Raw genomic sequence first — 19,787 nt, 5'->3', positions numbered from 1 at the left:
CTCAAACCATTCTTGAACATTTTTTTGCAGTCTCGCACTATGCATTATCCTGAAAAAAGTGACCACTGCCATTAGGATATAGCATTGCCATTAAGGGGTGAACGTGGTCTGCAACAATGTTTAGATAGGTGGTATGTGTCAAAGTAACATCCACATGAGCTCCGGGACCCAAGATTTTTCCAGCAGAACTTTGCCCAGAGCATCACACTGCCTCTGCCGACTTGCCTTCTTCCCATAGTGCATCCTGGTGCCATCTCTTCTCCAGGTCAGTGATGCACATGCACTCAGCTGTCCACATGATCTAAAAGAAAACGTGATTCATCAGATGAGGCCACCTTCTTCCATTATTCATGGTCCAGTTCTGATGCTCACATGTGGGCAGGGGTCAGCATGGGCACTCTGACCAGTCTGCAGCTATGCAGGCCCATATGCAGCAAGCAGCAATGCACTTTGTGTTCTGACCCCTTTCTATCATAGCCAGCGTTAACTTTTTCAGCAATTCGTGCTACAGTAGCTCTTCTGTGGGATTGGACCAGATTGGACCTTTGCTCCTTATGTGCATCAGTTAGCCTTGCGCAACCATGACTCCGTTGCTGGTTCACTGGTTGTCCTTCCTTGGACCACAATTAGTAGGTACTAACCACTGCATATTGGGAACACCCCACAAGACATGCCGTTTTGGAGATGTTCTGACCCAGCCATCACAATCTGACCCTTGTCAAAGTCACTCAGATCCTTACACTTGCCCATTTTTCCTGCTTCCAACACATAAACTTCGAGAACTGACTGTTCATATGCTGTCTAATATATCCCCCCCTTGACAGGTGCCATTGTAATGAGATAATCAAAGCTATTCACTTCACCTGTCAGTGGTTTTAATGTTATAGATGATCAGTGTATAATTTATAATGCTTGCTAAAAATGAGTATATTGTAAACTGAACTAAAACCTGCTCACATAAAACAATACATAATTAAAGTAATATTTAACTTTGGAACTAATGAATGTAGCCCACGATGTTTAATATAATCCGTATTTGTACCATGTCCATATTTGTACCAGTATGGCTAAAAGCCCTATCAGTCAGGTTGCAAATCCAAGTGCTAGTAGTGTGCAAGTGTGGGTGGAGACAGAAAAGAGCTCCCCCTCTCTCCCTCATGCTCTCTCTCTACTTCCCTCCCTCCCTCCCTCTCTCTCTACCTCCCTCCCTCCTTTCCCCTCTCTCTACCTCCCTCCCTCCTCCCTCCTTTCCCCTCTCTCTACCTCCCTCCCTCGCTGTCGCCCGCCCACGCTACCTAACCTTGAGTCTTACAGAATAGCTGTTAGACGAGGCAGTAGAACAGCTGTGATCCTCTCCGCCCACTCTTTTCATTCTTCGCTCTTGCATTTTTTTCCAGTCTCTTTTCATCCCTTTTCCTCTCCACATGCCTGCAGTGCTTTATCTTCATACATGGGACTGAGAGCTTATGCGGCTCAGATGGGAGGTGTAACTGCTGTGTGCTACATGAACGCGCGTGGCTGTGCACGGAGGTGGGTAGTGCCAAGCAAGGGATGCTGAACGGAGGCCGTGAGGGCCTGTTCGAGCAGGGCAGGCGCTTCCAGCAGGAGGGTGATTCCAGGGCGGCTCTGCAGTGCTTTCTCAGCTGCCTGCTGGGTCTGACCCATGTGCACAGCTTTCACTTGCTGCCAAACTGCCTGCATCAGGTGAGCCTCAGCCTGCAGGACAGAGCTCCACACCAGAATGCACCATGATGCATAAACTGCATTCATCTCTCACTCTACATTAGGAGGCAAATGTGTAGTATAGTATTGATCATAAGCTCTTGCTTTGCCAGAGTGATATGAATCTCTACTCTTAAATTGCTACAGTTATGTAAATGTTATACACACCTCAAAGATGTCATATTTGACCTAGATTCATCATGGCATGATGGCTCAGTCTGCATGCACAAGGACAGGCATGAGAATATGCGCAGCATTTAGACACATTCAGAGAACGGAGGTCCTTAAGCAATCAGGACCACCACAGTAATGACTGGTATGCGGCGTCTGTTGATTTAATGGCACACTAACATAAATCAAGCTAGATCACAGGCCATTGTTAGCATTGTTAAGTGTGGAATGATAACATTCACATTTAATAACAGACATGCCACATATGTGTGTACATACAGCTACTGACATTTCAGAACATACTGTATGTGTGTTATGGTGTGATTTCGTTTATTTGTCACGATAAGTAACTGCTGACTTGTAGACAATGTCAGGGGTGGACAGAGTACTGAGAAATGATACTTAAGTGAATAGATAGATATTGTGTCAATATCTTACTCAATTAAAATGAAGTATCTAGAGAAAATGTACTCAAGTGAAAGTAAAAGAGTTGCTACTTTTAAAAATATTCAAGTAATAAAAAGTAAAAAAGTAAATGGAATTAGACTTGCTGCCTACCTGATTATGTTGGCTACTTTAATAAATGTTAGTCTAAACTGGCATTAGCACAGAAAACAGGATAACTTGGATAGATATAGCCAATTAACATTAGCAAAATGTACCTCCGCATACTTTTTCAAATTGCATGGAGTTCTGACCTTCTAGGGAGACAGAGGAGATGCCTCATTTGCTAACTTCAGCATATTGAAACGTTATATTGAGGTAGGGTGCCCATTAAAAAAAAAAGAGAGAGAAGTTTTTTTTCTTGTAAACATAATTAAGTATTCAATTTCAATAATACTCAAGTAAAGTATAAATCTGCCAAAATAATACTTAAGTGTAGTATTGAAGTACAGTGTTTTCCACCCCTGCTCCTGGTCCATATGATCCAGCACCATCCAGTAGCAGTTTCCATTCAACAGATCACATTACTGCTTGTCTTCACATGAACAGGTCCTTGCCTAATCTAGACATTAAAGTGACTTTCTGGTGACATTAAATCAAATAATAGCTCTATTCTCTGATAACATTTCATCAGCATAGTCTGTGTGAAAGTTTCCAAGTGTCCCAGGAAATGGCCAGTACATAAACAGTAACTCAAGCATGAAGGAATGTGTGGCATGACACAGAATCTGGTCACATATAAACAAGTTCTTAAACGCTTCTTACTCCTGCTGAATTCACCAGTGTTGCAATGTTGAATACTAGTGTAGAAAGTGACCTATTTCGAGTTGCTACATTTACTTTGACATTTTTCTTGTGAGAGTAATGTTGCTAAAACTATTTTGAGATCTATGAGCTCATCATAAGCTGTTAGGATTAGCCGATGTTAGATCAAGTTGTGTGTGGTTTTGTTCTCTCTGTTAGATCGCTGAACTCTTCATCGATGAGAAAAATTGTATCCTTTCCTGGAAAGGTCAAGAAATGTTGCACATGTAGCATTCATCTGGGTATCTTCTCATCCACTCTGATAACATGAAGGCCTAAAGCATTTTATCCTTCACACACAACTCTGCAAACACCTCAGTGCACTCCAACACTACAAAATACTCTGTGTATTTGACACACAGAAGACTTTGTGCTTTTGACCGTGCTGTGTTGATGTGTTGTTGTTGTTGTTGTTTTCTCTTCTTTCTCTTTGCAAAAGTTTATCATTTGTTTTCACTGATTTAAAATCAACAGAAAACTGAGTCAGATCTATAGAAAATGTCTGTATATAACCCTGGGTGTTAAAAGACCTACGAGATTACAACATTCAAATGAGAAGATTTCACTTTCCATGTCATTAACCTATAAACAAACAAGTGAGCCAACCTTTGCCAACCCTCATTCCCTGGATCATTTCTTTATGTCCAGTACTGGTTCACTAGCTGTGTTATTTCTTGGAAATTTTTAAGGAACTCTGATCAATGTTTGGTAGATAGTGTGTAATAGTAGAGTTAGTTAAGATCTTAATATAGTGGACAAAACTAACCTTGACCATACATTACTTTGACTGTGTTAGAAAGATTTATTTTTATGTTCATGTGTGTGGGTTTTAATGAAATTAACTGAATATTCATATGATTTTCATATCATCTCTGCCTTGGCCATATAACTAGATCAGAGATAAGGTCATTTGAAGCCCAATATTTAGAGCACTTTTAATCAGGCTTCACATGGGGTAGCCATTGATTCATTGTAATATCAGGAACTCGAAGGAATATCCAGGATGTCATAGTCCAGAAAAAAAAGATCATTTCATATTAGCACTTTGGCAGGAATGACACAAATGATCTCTAATGATTCACATATTAGATTAAACACAGGGTAATAACATTTCTAATTTTAGGACAGCTGGTACCTGCCAACATGCTATAGCATCAGTTCTGGGGGTTGTTTAGCTCTGAATGTTTGCCTGTGAGTCGGATGTCTGAATTATCAGTGACGTTACCCTGGCATCAGATGCTGTAATTATCCTGCTGCCAAATTTTTCCAGTCTGGTACACTGTTAAACTACCTGGAATAATTCTTACTTGGCACTGTAAATCAACCTCCTATGAATAGCACAGGTATGAACTTTTACACATTACAATGCCAGTCTATATATATTTTGTGTGTTATCAGAGTTATATTTGTAACATGTCATACCAAAACAGAAGCATTTCCAGTAATAGAAACCTCATGTGAAGTGGGCTATTCATATCTATTTTAAGTATATTTTCCTTGTCAAGCACATACTCTATCATTTTACAACTAGCTTAGTTTTTTTTTCTTTCTGCATGCCTTTGTCTATGTAAACAAATATACTTTTAAATACATGTCTATTAATAGTTCCAGCACATGCTTTGTGTCTTTCTATGGAGAGAATGACTGGTACAGACAACATTGCCCAATCACAGCTCTCAGTGAGGTACAGAAAAGCTTCAGATGGATCTGCAACTCCATTGCTTCACCTGGGACAGAATTGTATTGCATTGAAACAATACAGGTCACACGTAGTAGCTGTGAATTTTTTATTATTATTATTATTTCTTTTAATTGATTAAAAGGGCCTGGCTGTGTGTTCTAACAACACAGCAATCTTCATGATAACCAAGTCTGCTCCTTCACTCATATAAAACAGATGAGAAAGCACTGCAGTTCATTCAGGCAGAGAAGATGTTCTATGAGGTGGCATTGATCGAACTCACTGCTCTACAAGGAAGCACAGGCAAGTCTGTTTTATGCTTTATCTAGCCCCTGCTTAATTCTGCACAAGGTCCATTATAGTTCACTCTGGTCCTATAGTATCATATTATGGTTTTAGCTTACTTAAAAAGTAGTATTAATACCTTGGGAAACATCAATATATGACTTAAAGAGCTAGTTAGAAAAGAACCATAAAGAAGTTGTTTGCCGAGGCTATTATAGGTTGATGAGCATGCATTTCTAACATTAATTAGAATTACATGCATTAACACTTTTTAGCTAAACATAACTCTTATTTACAAAACATCCTCTACATGATTGCTATTTCACTGTAGTCTTCACTCTCACTCATGATGAACTCATGTTAACACATTTGATGTTATATATGTCATTGCACATCCATCGCAACCTTGTGAAAGCTTCCCGATCCAGTCATAAGAATGATTTTAAAACATTCTTATTTGGTCAAAGGTATTCTTAAAGGCTATCTGAATACAAATATAATATAAACTTAGTATGACAAATCTTGGAAGACATTTTGCTAAAAAGTTTCCCCTATGGATGGAGACTTTTGTGACAACCTGTATAAACAAGCAAAGGTTTTGACTCCCTATAGAGTGCAACAGTACATTTAGCCCATGTTCATCTTTATTTACTGAGCGGGAGGAGCTATTCATCTCCTCTGCTGATGCATGTCTGCATGGTGTTATCCTGGATGTGTGATGCTCCTGAAGCAGCACACAGCTGGTGTGTGGGCTCAGAATGGAAGTGCATCTCTTCAGACAGATAAATGGCTACTCTATCCATGATTTCATTAAAGTGCCGTTAAAGTCTGGGAAATGCTGGAGTCTGATTCAGCATTGGTGAATTGCACTGCCTTGACTGTCTCCCTGTAGACAGAACTGATGTTTTACTACAGGGACTCCAGTGAGTACTGTTAGGTTTAAGACCTGCAGCCTCTTGAGTCTCATTCACAGAAACCTGCTGTTTCTAGCTCTCTAGTTTGACAACCCACTAAAGTTCACGAAATTTACTTTTATGTTTCTTTTATATAGTTAACTGTATTAGTCTCTCCTTTCAAGCCTTATTGGACTACTGTGCATAGTAATTACATATTTACATGTGTATATACTGTATTATCTGTCTGTATTTTGTATTACTGCAGAAAACTACAATATTATGTTGTGCATGTATTATGCAGGTATTGTGGATAAAAACTGTAAAACTGTAATTTGTTTTATTTTTAAAGATATTATATATTTTTGTTTTTCATCACCCTACGATATTCTTAATATTATGCCTTTATCGGTACTTCTTCTCTTACTTTCCTTCATTATAGTGTTGAAGTAGTGTTTGCTAAGTGTGTGACTGTGTGTGCTTAAGAACATTTGAATAACTGGGTGTGGCAAAATCAGGTGTCCTGTCCTTCCTTTCTCTCGGTTTCTGCGTAGTCCAGTTCCCGCTTGCGCTTGTGTAGTGTGTCCTTGGATCGCTGTAGAGTTCCGGTTCTTGTGCATAATGTCTGGGCTTTTCTAAATCAGCATGTTTGTCTAGTAGGCTCTCAGGAGGACAGTACACTGGGTTCACCAGGATGGCTCTCCCCAGAGGAGTTATCAGAACAGGTCTCGCAGGCCCAGGATCTTGAGAGGCTGGCCCAACTTTGCATCATGAGTAAAAGGTAAAAAAAAAAAAAAAAAAATTAAATCCTAACAATGTTATAGCATTTTCCGTCATTCAGAAGGATGGGTATAAAAAATTTATTTTTCATGTGTCATATTGGCTAAACAGTTCTATGCTATACAATTTTGCTCCATTATAGATTAGCTTATTATATTATTTGAAGTACTGCTTTGTTTGTATTTTGATAGAAATCTATTGAAAAGCTTTCAAATTAAATTTAAAAAGTCATGTTTGAGTGTACATTTATTAACAGAGAATGTTCCCCTGGTAGTCATGGTTTACTGGTTTCTGCTTCAAAAGGATATGAGGAGACTAATTTGTAAAATAGGAAGTCTGAATTTGGTTGAATTCAGTCTTGTGTGTAATAGTATAGAGTACTAGAGTCTGGTTTGTCTTATTGTGTGCTTCACCATACAATGTGCTCATTATGCACATTGCTGTTGTTAATACACAGGACTCGTCAAATATTTATTCCTGAATATATCTGCAAATGTAAATATTCCTGTTTTATTTCTTTAGTATTTCTAAATCATTTAAGTATACACAACCAGCCAAAAGTGTTTGACTAACCCATATATTAGCATTTTTGTGTAAATTACCTCATTTTAAATAGTGTTACATTTAGAATCTAGCCAAAGAATACATATACATGAATTGAGAAAATGTTTATTAATTGTTTAGTAAATTAAGAAATGCTATAAATTACATTATTTTATTGCAATAGACTAGATCTAATCTAATTGGAAAAGGCCAAAATATTTATCAGTTTGCTTAAACACTTGTATAAGTGTATAATAATAATAATAAAATTAAATGTTAAACACTAAAATGCATTATTGTTATATTGTATATTACTACCATTATTGTAAGTACAACTACAGTAGCCAGATTGCATCATTCATGGTTTGATTGACAGCTTTGGGACTAGTGTTTGTAGTACTACTCCGGCTCATGTTTAGATTTGACTCTCTATCTTGGAGATGTTTCAGTTGGTGTAAACCTAGCTTTGTAGCGCTTTTATCACTGATGCTTTCTTTAACAGTTATGTGCTTGTACTGAATTGCACCTCACTTGTAAGTAGCTTTGGACAGAAGCATGTGCCAAATAAAAAAATATATATAAAGACATGTAAGATGGATGATTAGACAGAACCACAAATGCATCGACTGATAAAAAGGCAGGTAAGTGACGAGTGTTATATGACTTCCCAGGCTTCAGGTGTTACTAGGGCACCCTCACATAGGTGTTCTGTTTCCTCAAAGGGATTCACATGACCAGGGAGAACTTTTATGGCCACCACATACTTTACACCTGGACACAGAGGTCCTTGCTTATGCCCACCTCTGTTGCCACTGATTACAGACTTTAACCTTATTGTAACATTTAACATCATTTTGCAGAGGACCCCAATTGATGCTGAAATTAAACTTTTTTTTATTGAGATTTTATCATTGGCCTTGTAAGATTATGTTTCCAAGGACACCAGGATAGATGTTGGTATTTGCATTGTAATCTTTTAATCTCAGCCTGAGTACAGTGGGTCAGGTAACAGAACAAAGAGCAGTGATTCAGGTTGTACACGCCCACTGAAAAAACAGGTACATTTATAGTGGGAGAAATAAGTATTGAACATGTCAACATTTTTTTTTCAATAAATATATTTCCAATGAGGATATTCACATGAAATTTTCACCAGATTTTGGTATTAACTCAAGAAATCCACACACATAAAGAAATCCAAACATATTAAAGTCCATAAATGAAGTTATGTGTAATAAAATGGAATCACACAAGAAAAAATGATTGGACATGCTAACTGACATTTCTTTAATACTTAGTGGAGAAGCCTTTGTTTGTAATGACAGCTTCAAGACGCTTCCTTTATGAAGAAATTAATCTGCAGCAGTATTCATGTGTGATTTTGGCATATTCTTCTAAACATATTGTATTTAAATCTTGGGGCCCTCTTGTGAACCTTGATCTTTAGATCTTTTTCCACAAATGTTCAATTGGATTCAAGTCAGGTGATTGACTGGGCCATTCTAATGCCTTGATTTTTTTTCTCTGAAACCAATTGAGTTTCCTTTGCTGTATGCTTTGGATCGTTGACCTGCTGGAAGGTCCACCCACGTCTCATCTTCATCATCCTGGTGGATGGCAGCAGATTCTTCTCAAGAATCTCCCGATAAAGGGCTCCATTCATCGTACCTTCAGTTATATGAAGTCTGCCAGTACCATGTGATGAAAAACAGCCCCACACCATGATGCTTCCACTTCCAAACTTCACTGTTGGTAAAGTGTTTTTAGGGTGATGTGCAGTGCCATTTCTTCTCCAAACATGGCTCTCGTCTGACCAGACTACACTCTCCCAGTATTTCATATGCTTGTCCAAATGAGTTGTTGAGTTGTGCTTCGCCATGCCTTTTCTTTAGTAATGGAGTCTTGCAGGATGAGCGTGAGCAGTGGAGTGCATTGCCTATTGTTTTCTCTGTGATGATGGCATCTGCTGCCTCCAAGTGTTTCTGGAGCTCTTTCCGAGTGGTCCTTGGCTCTTGGACTACTCTTCTGACTCCCTGGTCAGAAATCTTGAGAGGAGCTCCTGTACATGTCAAGTTGATAACGGAGTGATGTTGCTTCCACTTGCAGATAATGGCTCCAGTGGTGCTTTCTGGAAGATTCAGAAGTTTTGAAATACATCTGTATCCGATTCCATCAACATGTTTTGCAACAATAAGGTTGTGAAGGTCTTGGGAGAGCTCTTTGCTTTTACCCATCATAAGATGTTTCTTGTGTGAACCTTGCTAACAAAAAGCCTTTTTATAGACCATCAATTTACTAACCCAGCTGATCTTAATTTGCACAGATATGGGGTATAATTACTTACGGATTTCAGCTGGTTCCTTGCCTTACCTTGCCTTGGAGAACAGTGTTTTCTTAGCGTGTTCAATACTTTTTTCCTGTGTCATTCCTCTTTATTAGATATAACTTTATTTATGGACTTTAATGTTGTGAATTCTTTATATTTGTGGATTTCTTGAGTTAATACTGATGTCTGGTGAAAATTTCATGTGAATAACCTCACTGGTAAATATACTTACTGAAAAAAATGTTGACACGTTCAATACTTATTTCCCCCACTGTATTTTCAGTGTGTTACTCTCCAGTTATAAGTACTTCAGCTCAGCGAAATTTGCTTATAAAATATTAAGGATGGGTTTTCTTTAAAGTCGGAAAACCATGTGGTGTGTTCATCAAAAATTCACAAAAACATTAGTTCTTAACATTTTTATCACTGCAGCTATATGTTGATTCCAGGAACACTGTCAGTCAGTGTGAGACAGTTTTAGTGTTAACCCATCCTGCACCTGCAGTTTTATGTCAATTTGCATCTAAATTTCAATAGTTGACATAAAAAATAGATGAGGAAGTTCTACATCGTCAGCACTTGGCTCAGGTTTAGCTCATTGCAAACATCTGTAGGACTTCTAAAGCCATCCTTGAATATACAGACACACTGTTAATAGCTCAACCCCCACAGGATGAACAGATTTCTTCAATCTTTCAGTGCTATGACGGCAAGCAGTGATGCCCTTGCTGAAAGCATTCTCTTCTGAGAGCTGTGCTGTGTCCTAGGTGAACAGTCCAAAACCAAGCAAACAGACACCAATCCATTACTAAGTGAAACTAGATTAGGGTTAAGGAATAACAACTCTGAAATCAGCCTTGCACAGAAAGATCATGCTCTATAACAGGGATGTCCAATCTTATCCGGAAAGGGCCGGTGTGGGTGCAGGTTTTCATTCCAACCAAGCAGAAGCCACACCTGAGTCTATGGAAGGGCAAGATCAACTGATTGAATCAGGTGTGGCTCCTGCTTGGTTGGAATGAAAACCTGCACCCACACTGGCCCTTTCTGGATAAGATTGGACACCCCTGCTCTATAATCATTAGCAGATTTGTGGTGCAGACTTGGTGGGCTATAGCCCTGTAGTTTAAAGTAGGATATACAGTACTCCATGGACAGCAGTAAGACAGCATACCATGTGTACATGAAGGTCACAAGTCTTATTGTATCAGGGACTATGCATGTTGTTAACAAGTTGTTTATGCTAAGACAGAAAGCTGCATTAAGGAAACACACCTAAAGTAACATAAATTAGAATATCAAATGACTGGGGCAGTGTTAGTCAAATATGTCACCCTACATTCAGAAGGACAGAACAACTCAATGTTTGCTGGCAAAGGTCACACATTCCACAGTCTCTACATTTACATTTACATTTGCATTTAGTCATTTAGCAGACACTCTTATCCAAAGTGACTTATAAAACATGCAAATGCTTGAAGGTGCAACAATATAAGAATCTAGCTAATCTGCAAGGCCTCTATGAGAGCACCTCAGCTGGAATCACCGTGCACGTTTGGCTGGCTTTGTTGGATCACATGCACTAAAATAGAACCACATGCCTGACACTGCATAGCCTTGTTGTTGTACTTTGAAAGAAGGTATTTGTGTGTTAGGCTGCCAGATCATAGAGCAGAGTTTCCACCATGGATTAGATGTAGGCTTTATAAATGAACTACTACAATGATATTTTTAATCTCATGCTATTTTTGTCTGTGGGCCTACAGTCCTTCTCTTTTGGTGCTTTTGGTGCTTATAAATATACAATACATGCACAATGTATTATTTACTATTAATATATAGTATAAAGTTGTGGACAATAAGAACATCATTCTGGATATTTTCAGGGATGACCTGACATGAGGCCTTTGTTGAATTCTGCCAAAAGTTATATGATGCCTGTATCAGCAATATTTGACCACCTTTGACTCTTTGTCACCTGTTCAATATTCATACTTGAGTAGAAATTAAATGAAATTAAATGAAATATAATTCAGGTAAAAGTTAACCACACGCGAACTACTCAAATAGAATCATTAAAGTTTTGTTTATTATTTATTATTTAAATTGAAGTATCTAAAGTAATTCAGCATCAAAATAATGTTTTACATATTTTATTATGATCAGCATGAGCAAACTATGAACAGTCTACCATTTTATGTTTTGCTTTACATGCTTTATATACCTATGAAAGTAAAAGCTACTGCTGATTAATCTCATGCCAAGTAATGCACTTTCAGTGAGGTATTCAGACCTTTGTCCCAAACCACATTCACTAAATAGGATGCCTACATAGCAATGAAACCACTGGCAGACTAAAATACTATTAAGTGGGGTAGAATGTAATATTGGACACACGTAAGTCTTTGTCACTCTTAGATATTTGACTGATGGCTTTAGTCTGTTACTATTTGTACTTGCCTAAAGCACGCACATTTCCTGCCAAATCTGACCTATCCCTGATACAACACAGGCTGTGGATTACCATTACAGATCTGTCTGGGTGCCTCACAGAAGCTCAGGAACATCATATTATTTTTTGGAGTTTTTTGTCCACCTGATTGTGTAGTCATGTTTGTCATTTGAACAAAAATACATATACTAGTATACACCGGACTGCCACTGCATGTGTCCATTTTGACTGCCCAATAATGTTTTTTGACAATGACGAGATTACCATTTGTGAGTTTGTCTCACACAATCACATTCTGAGCCTCAGATAATGATAACTTAGGAGTCTTCAGTGTGTATATATGCACAGCACTATGTATTGTACCCTGACAATACATTGTGGATATTTATGTGTTCTTTTCTTCTCAGACCTCATCTTGCTTTAGAGTATAGTGGCAAGGTATGTATGTCATGGTACCAGCAAGAAGTACTGATAAATAAACCATGAGGCAATACTATTATTATTATTATTATTATTATTATTATTATTATTATTATTATTATTATTATAGGTTTACATATATAATCTCTGCTTGTTTTAGGCTACAAAAATACACCAGCGAGCATTTGGTAATGATCACCCCATCACAGCCAGGAGCCTGGAGCTTCTGGGCACAGTCTATGCTGAGATTGGCAAGACTGAATACTCAGGTATGGTACAGTAAGCTGCTGGAAGAAGTTAATGAACAATCACACTACAGTAACTGTTCAGTTGAAACTAAAGTTCCATAATGCTAGTTATTATCATTTCAATATATAAAAATATCTATCAAAAATATGCTATTATATAAAACCTGCATATAATGTATTCAGTATACTATGGTGGACTTAATTCAGAAGAAAATATCCACAAATGCGAAAAAGCTTATAAATGTTTATTCCAAATGTATATTAGAGCTAAATTGCTACTAACGGGGTTTGTCCATCTATTGCTCTAACTTTAAGTATTATTTAGTCATTAAACAGAAATTTTAATTGAATACTATGAGTACCGCTCTTCCTCTCTTTTTCTTTATTATTTTAATATAGGTCATATTTCTGGGGGGAGGGTTGCAATGCCTCTTTTATTTCTGTTATGCTGGGAGGCATGCCAGATGCTGTTCCAAATGGTTATAAAAATATATACTTTATGTTCATCTTAGCTACTGAGTCAAGCTGTTTTAAGAAAATGCTTTCGGTACAACCTGTCATCTGGCTCAGCATCTTAGTACAGGTGCAGAATATAGCCTGCTGAAAAATGAGTGTATATTAGCCACATAGTCTGCTGCTTACAATGAAATATAATCACAAACTTTTCACAAGAGGAATACGAAAATAGCCATCATATGGAGAACTTGCTGGGATTTAAGTGAAACTATAGAAGAGTCACACATTCATTACTATATACAATATGCCTTATATTAGTCACTTCAGGTTACAAATAAGCTTTAGTTTTATAAAAAGCATCATAAAGTTAAGATCATGTTAACTGTTAGTGAGTGTGTAAAGTGTGATGCTCACTCTACAGTTGTGTGATGATCTAAGTGCTGTCAAATATTTTTGGAAAACACAGCCCTGGTTTTTGCACATTATTTGAATGCAGCTGCACATCATTGTTCTTCAGTTTAAAATGTTAAATGACTTTAAGAAATCTGACAGGGAAAGCTTTTGCTTATAAAATGTTACTGTATACATTGTGACATTCATCATGGATTAAAAGTGCTTTAACACAACTCATTTCACAGACTCATTGGGTCAGTGTGTGTCAGCTCTGTCAAAAACATCCTCTGCCCCTGAGTCATACAACAATACATTCAACGGTTTTGCTCTAAGTCATAAAGATTCTGAGCTCTGGCACAGAAAAGATCCACATCCTCTGTCAGACACTCCAAAACCAAAGGTACTTATATTTGTTAGTTGCACTGTTGGTTATCAAGGGAGTGAATTAGATAATATGTATATGCACCAAGAAAGAATAATTTTCATACCCCTGGCTATAGGTCATCAACAGTAAGATCCCCATCTCCATCCTAAAGAGGACCAACGAGCCGTCCTCAACTCAGCGTCGGAAAACGGATAGGCGTGTTCGTTTCACCGAACCAGAGATTACTGTTCATGGTAAGAGACTAAACCGGAGACCTGCAGGTCACTCTGAAGTGAGAGCTGTATCATTAAGACCTAGTACTTGAAGAAAATGAGTAAAGTAAATTAAAGAGTTGCGACAGCACTTTGCCTGTGGGACTGAAGTTAATGAATCAACCAGGTTCAAGAGCACATTTACATGCCCCAATGATTTACACACACAATTAATTATACATGCAAATGAGGTACTGTGTAGTCTGTGCTATTGTCTTTATGACAGGAATACAATATATAGTCCTGTGTAATGTGCTAGTTGTTTTTTCTTTAGGGATACATAGTGCTTTCATGTTTGTGCTTGTAGGCCTGTTATATTTCTTCATTTTTTAATAAGGCATTCAACTTAAATGGTAGCATGACTACACTGTGATTGATGAATATTGTTCTACGAGCTGTTATTGTCTTTAGGCATGTTTTTCTAAGCCTAGAGAATCTAAGTAATGGAAGTTTAAAGTTCCTCTTTCATTATTTTGGATTCACAGACATTCCATATTATGACTGTTTAGGAGGTGAGTGTATCATGTATTGAACAGTGATATTATTCAAGTGATGTGCATGATGCATGAACTCATCTTGTGTATTCTGTTGTCACAAATAGCAACACTGTCATTTTAAGTAATTGTGGAATTCAATGCACAACATGCATCTAAAGCATTTATATAATGTAATTCATAGACCTAAGCATCCATCTTCCTTTTGTTTGAGTATTGCTTTAGTCAATGAAATTTACACTCACTGAGCACTTTCTTCAGTGGAAACATTCCTTTGAGATTCTGGTCCATGTTGACATGATTGCATTACGCAATTCCTGCAGATTTATGGGTGCACTTTCATGCTGCGAATCTCCCGTTCTACCACATCCAAAGGGTGTTATACTGGATTCAGTTTTGGTGTTTGGGAAGGGCACTGAAGTACATTGAACTCATTGTCATGTTCATGAAACCAGTTTGAGACGACTTTTGCTTTGCACTGATTGATTGGTATTAACCCAAAATGTCCCAAGAAAACATTCCCCACACCATTATACCACCTCCACCAGCCTGGACTGTTGACACAAGGCAGGTTGGGTTCAATGGATTCATGTTGTTGATGCCAAATTCTGACTCTACCATCAGTGTGCCCTTGCAGAAATCAAGATTCATCAGACCAGGCTACGTCTCAAACTAATACTCAAACCAGCCCATTTGGCACCAGCAATCATGCCACAGTCAAAAACACAGAGATCACTTTTTTCCGCATTCTGATGGGTGATGTGAACATTACTCGAAACTACTGGTCGGTATATGCATGTTTTTATGCATTGCACTGCTGCCACTTGATTGGCTGATTAGATAATTGCGTAAATGAGTAGGCATGTTCCTAATAATGTGCTCAGTGAGTGTATTTCCTTATTATTTCAAGCTACATATGTTGAGTGCAAAAGTTTGTATCCCCTAGGTTGTATGTGAAAAAATGGGGAAAAAGTAAGTTGAATTTTAAAAAATGTATTAATTGTTTCTACTGAAAACGATGTGGCTAAAAAGTTTGCATCCTCGTTGGCATGTTTTATTCAATTTATTTAAATGGTCTTCAATAATGTCTAATTACAGAATACTGAATAAGTCCAATTAGGAAACAATGGGATCTGTAATGACTGTCCTGAAACAGAAAATATTGACCTTTTTCTTAAGTTGCAACTGCCTTTTACAATCAACTTCCAGAGTCCACAGCCAACAATCACACCCACTTCCCCAAGCCACTGAATAAGCTCACGTGTGGTTCATTTAGCCTCATTTACCTGTGTATATAAATTCTCAATTTTCCAGTTACCTTGGAACTGTTCTTCCAGGTTTTGTTCCCTTTGTTTCCCCTTTTAGCTAAAGCTGCTGGTAGTTTTGCTTTAACTACAGTATCACTATTTGCTTTAGTCTCCACTAGTCCATGTATTCTTCACACAGAGCTGCAGATGGATATAAATGGGTTTAGGGACAGTGAAACCATTACTCAGAAATTCAGACCTGACATTATACACCTTTTGATCCTTTCTTTGCTTGTGGTAATCTGTGAACCCTAACTCACACTTAAATGTCTTCTTGTTTTCATCATTTCAGAGAAAGGGTATGCAAACTTTTGCACTCAACTACACTTTGTTTTCCAGTTAAAAATCTAGGAGTTTTACTGGCTGCTCCTTACCTCTGTGACCTCTGTTGTCTGCAGGATATGACTCATCTCAGAGCCGTCCCCACCTGGCCCTGCTTACATGTCTGTTCCTGCTGCTCTCAGCATTGGGTTTAGCTCTGTACTGCACACACCGCCGACGGCCCCATCGTGCCTGTGAAGAACTACAGGCAGCACTCGCTGTCTATCTGCTGCGGTTCAAACAAATCCTGTGGGGCTGCTGGATCTGGCTGACCATGCAGTGAGCATAACAGATGACCAGTGGCATCACTGTTCTCTACACATGCTTCCATGAGCACAGAAAGCCAGACAATGGTACAGAACAGACTAAAGAGATAAGAATCATGGTTTCATGGAAAAACTTTGGAATAATGGTTACTTAAAATAAGACCCTTTATTTGATGGTCCCCACACCCTGGGACTAAAAATGCCTTCTAAATCCACTCATGAAAAAACAGTTAACTTTTGCGCACCAACTACAGATGGCATTCTTATGCCCTTTATGACTTTAATGCCATATCCTCATTTTTACTGAGAGGCAGATACATTTCAATATCTCTGCTTGTAGCAGTTGAGTTTAGACCACGTTTATGTTTCTAACGATGTCTCTTACAACCTATTTAAAGAATATTCATATAAAATCATTGAATAAAATCTTAATGTATTAAAGTTAGATTTAGGTTGAAGAAAATTGAAAATTAGATTTTGATTATTCTTTAAATCAATATATGAAGGTCACACTCAATCACACAGCTGCACCTATGCTTCTCCATAAATGTTCTCACCTATTTTCTTATTTACTACAGTTTGCAGCAGTCTATATAGAATGCAAAACACTATTATTGATTTCACTATTAATACAATATGCTTTGAATAATTACACATGTATATAGAAAATATTAATGACTATCACCTAAGTAATCCATATTATTGTGCACATTGTATTTTAATGTACATAGAATCATGAACACTCAGTACTCAGTGTAACTCTGTTACAAATGATTGACTATGGTGTAAAGTTAAGCACAATGTTTCCATCTTTTACATTTACTAAAAACGTGAAACAAGACAGTTTCACAGTGTAGCCAGCCATATTTTCTGCCAAGTCAGATTTACTTCATAATTCAATGGGCAAGGACAATTTTTAGTTTACAAAAATCCAAATTAGTATATTTGAACTATTTCTATGTTCCTGTCAGTTGTGTTTATTTTTTTGCTGTTGCATGTATATAATACTTATTTATTTGACTATTTTTGTATTTTTTTCTATCTACTATTTTCTATAGTTAATATCATTTTGGTTATGTTTTTTTTTTTTTTTTAAATTGATCTCAGCATTAGTGATTTTAATTATATCATGAGAGTATTTTCAAACCTTTAAAGCTAATGGTATATTTCCACTTAAACCTTACAGATATAAATGGGCATTCACTACTGATTATGATCAAATGTTCAAGCAATAAAATGTTCTTTCTGTAATTGATCACAATGACATTAATTATATGCCAATAATAATGGATGAAGCACTTTTACAAAAATGCTAGTAAAAATATCCTCATCATAAGGGATTATACCAAATACATACCCAATATTCTCACTTTATTTGATCTATGTATCATATTTAATCCCTTTTAATGAATGTTTTTCATTTAAGAATGAAAAAAAAATATTTACCTAAAAATCTATAACCATTTGTTTCCAACACACTAACTGGGCCTCACCATCAATCATTAATTAGCATTCCATTAGCATTTGGTCATAAGAGTCCCTACTGCAGATTAATGCCGGACATTAGATGTGTTTTCACTCTTATTCTTGTAGCTAACTGTACTTTAATCATGCTCTTTGGTAGGCGGAGTTCTGGAGCTGTACACACTATACTTTGAGTACCATTACATCATGAGCAGTGACATGTAGGACAGATTGCATAAAGTTCAACACATTCATTACCTACTATCAAATGCAGAAAAATAAAACCACTGTGAGATATTTGGGAGGAAATGAATGGCGGTCTAGGTCACATAAAATGTCTGAAAATCTTTTCGCGGAATAATTACACTGAATGTATCTTTGTACATAATTATGCATAAAAAGCTAAACAGTATACAGCGCATGATTGCCCGTTGTATAGCACAGCTTAATACTGTACATGTGTACTGTTGTTTGAAGAAAGTTTTAACCAACTGGTTTGTACTTGAATTTCAAATCTTCAAGGCAATATTAGGCACTGTTCACTTACAAGGGAATTGAATATAGATCCTTTGATACTTTATTTGCTTTATTTATAAAGCAGTGAAGTCTCATCAGACAGAGCACATGCTCTCTTTATGATCTGGGTTTGATTTGGTTGGGTGTGTTTCCTCTCCCTTTTTTCATTAGTGACACTGTATGAGTCTACTTTTAATAGAAGTGCCTTTTTAAGGTTCTCTCCTTTCTCTCAGTTTAAATCACACTGTAACAGGTCGTCAATAAAAGCCATCAAATAAACTATATTGCAAACCAGAGAGATGATGTATGCTACGACTTTTCATTGGCTGAATGTTTTATTCACTCACTCACTTTCAATAACTACTTTTTATGATCCAAAGCCTGTGAGGCAAGAATACACCCTGGATGGTATGCCATTTCATTGCAGGGCACCATACACACTTATTCACTCACACCTACAGACAATTTATCTTAGCCAAGCCATCTACTGGCATGTTTTGGGCAGTGGGAGGAACCTAGAGGACATCCATGCAGACACAAGTTCAGGATCGAACCAGGGATCCTGGAGTTGTGAGGCAGCAACACTACCCATACTGCATGTTTCAGGTAGATAAAAAAATGTTAGTTGTTAACACTATAATAGCATTTAAAGTTTTAAATAAACTGGTGAAAAAATATTCATGTGAAACAACAACATTCAAATACAGTATGCTTCATAGCCACTCATCTTACATTTAATGTAACCCTATATTTATAATAATATTTTTATTATTATTCATAATTTGTGATTGGGTGCTTATCCATCTATAACTTCCATGGAAACTTTCTCATGCATTCTACAAACTTCTATTCACTTATTACCTATCTGTGAGCAGTGATACCTATAAAATATAAGTTATATGAACACCTATGGGAGATTTTACACAGCATGGTAGATATCACTCTCCAACACCATCATCAAAATGCCAACTGAGGGATTATTTTTGGAAGAATGATGTTCAATCCTCCAGTACAGTTCCAGAGACTTGTAGAATCTATTACCAAGGCACAGTGAAGCTGCTCTGGTGGCTTGTGGCAGGTTAACCCCTTATTAAAACACTTTTCTTTTGGTCTTTAGTGTATTAGAGAAAAGAGCAAAAGTTCACCGTGTAACTGGATAATGAAT

General features: G+C 37.3%; 1 protein-coding gene across 3 annotated transcripts; it reads left to right on the top strand.

Moving 5' to 3' along the window:
- Window positions 1-1,306: 1,306 nt before the first annotated feature.
- c9h14orf180 (chromosome 9 C14orf180 homolog) lies at window positions 1,307-18,918 on the top strand. 3 transcript variants are annotated; one of them, XM_017477137.3, is made up of 10 exons: window positions 1,307-1,704; window positions 3,301-3,331; window positions 5,039-5,125; window positions 6,658-6,781; window positions 12,509-12,539; window positions 12,682-12,790; window positions 13,864-14,018; window positions 14,119-14,236; window positions 14,740-14,766; window positions 16,454-18,918. In XM_017477137.3, the coding sequence occupies exons 1-10, from the start codon at window positions 1,552-1,554 to the stop codon at window positions 16,657-16,659; spliced, it is 1,041 nt and encodes a 346-aa protein (XP_017332626.1). In that variant the 5' UTR covers window positions 1,307-1,551; the 3' UTR covers window positions 16,660-18,918. The 3 variants fall into 3 exon arrangements, with proteins under 3 accessions (XP_017332626.1, XP_017332627.1, XP_017332628.1); XM_017477138.3 differs by having other exon boundaries at window positions 1,308-1,704; window positions 6,661-6,781; XM_017477139.3 differs by lacking the exon at window positions 14,740-14,766 and having other exon boundaries at window positions 1,308-1,704.
- Window positions 18,919-19,787: the final 869 nt, after the last annotated feature.

This window comes from Ictalurus punctatus, chromosome 9 (genome assembly GCF_001660625.3).
Source record: "Ictalurus punctatus breed USDA103 chromosome 9, Coco_2.0, whole genome shotgun sequence".
In the NCBI taxonomy this organism is placed as follows: domain Eukaryota; kingdom Metazoa; phylum Chordata; class Actinopteri; order Siluriformes; family Ictaluridae; genus Ictalurus; species Ictalurus punctatus.
This window is presented reverse-complemented; position numbering and strand designations above follow the sequence as displayed.

What these genes read in the sequence shown, in the direction of transcription:
- c9h14orf180 (XM_017477137.3), top strand. Translation starts at nt 1,552, where the DNA reads ATGCTGAACGGAGGCCGTGAGGGCCTGTTCGAGCAGGGCAGGCGCTTC. An exon ending in CTTTAGAGTATAGTGGCAAG is followed by an intron (nt 12,540 to 12,681) that starts GTATGTATGTCA and finishes TGCTTGTTTTAG; the next exon opens with GCTACAAAAATACACCAGCG. An exon ending in ATATTATGACTGTTTAGGAG is followed by an intron (nt 14,767 to 16,453) that starts GTGAGTGTATCA and finishes TGTTGTCTGCAG; the next exon opens with GATATGACTCATCTCAGAGC.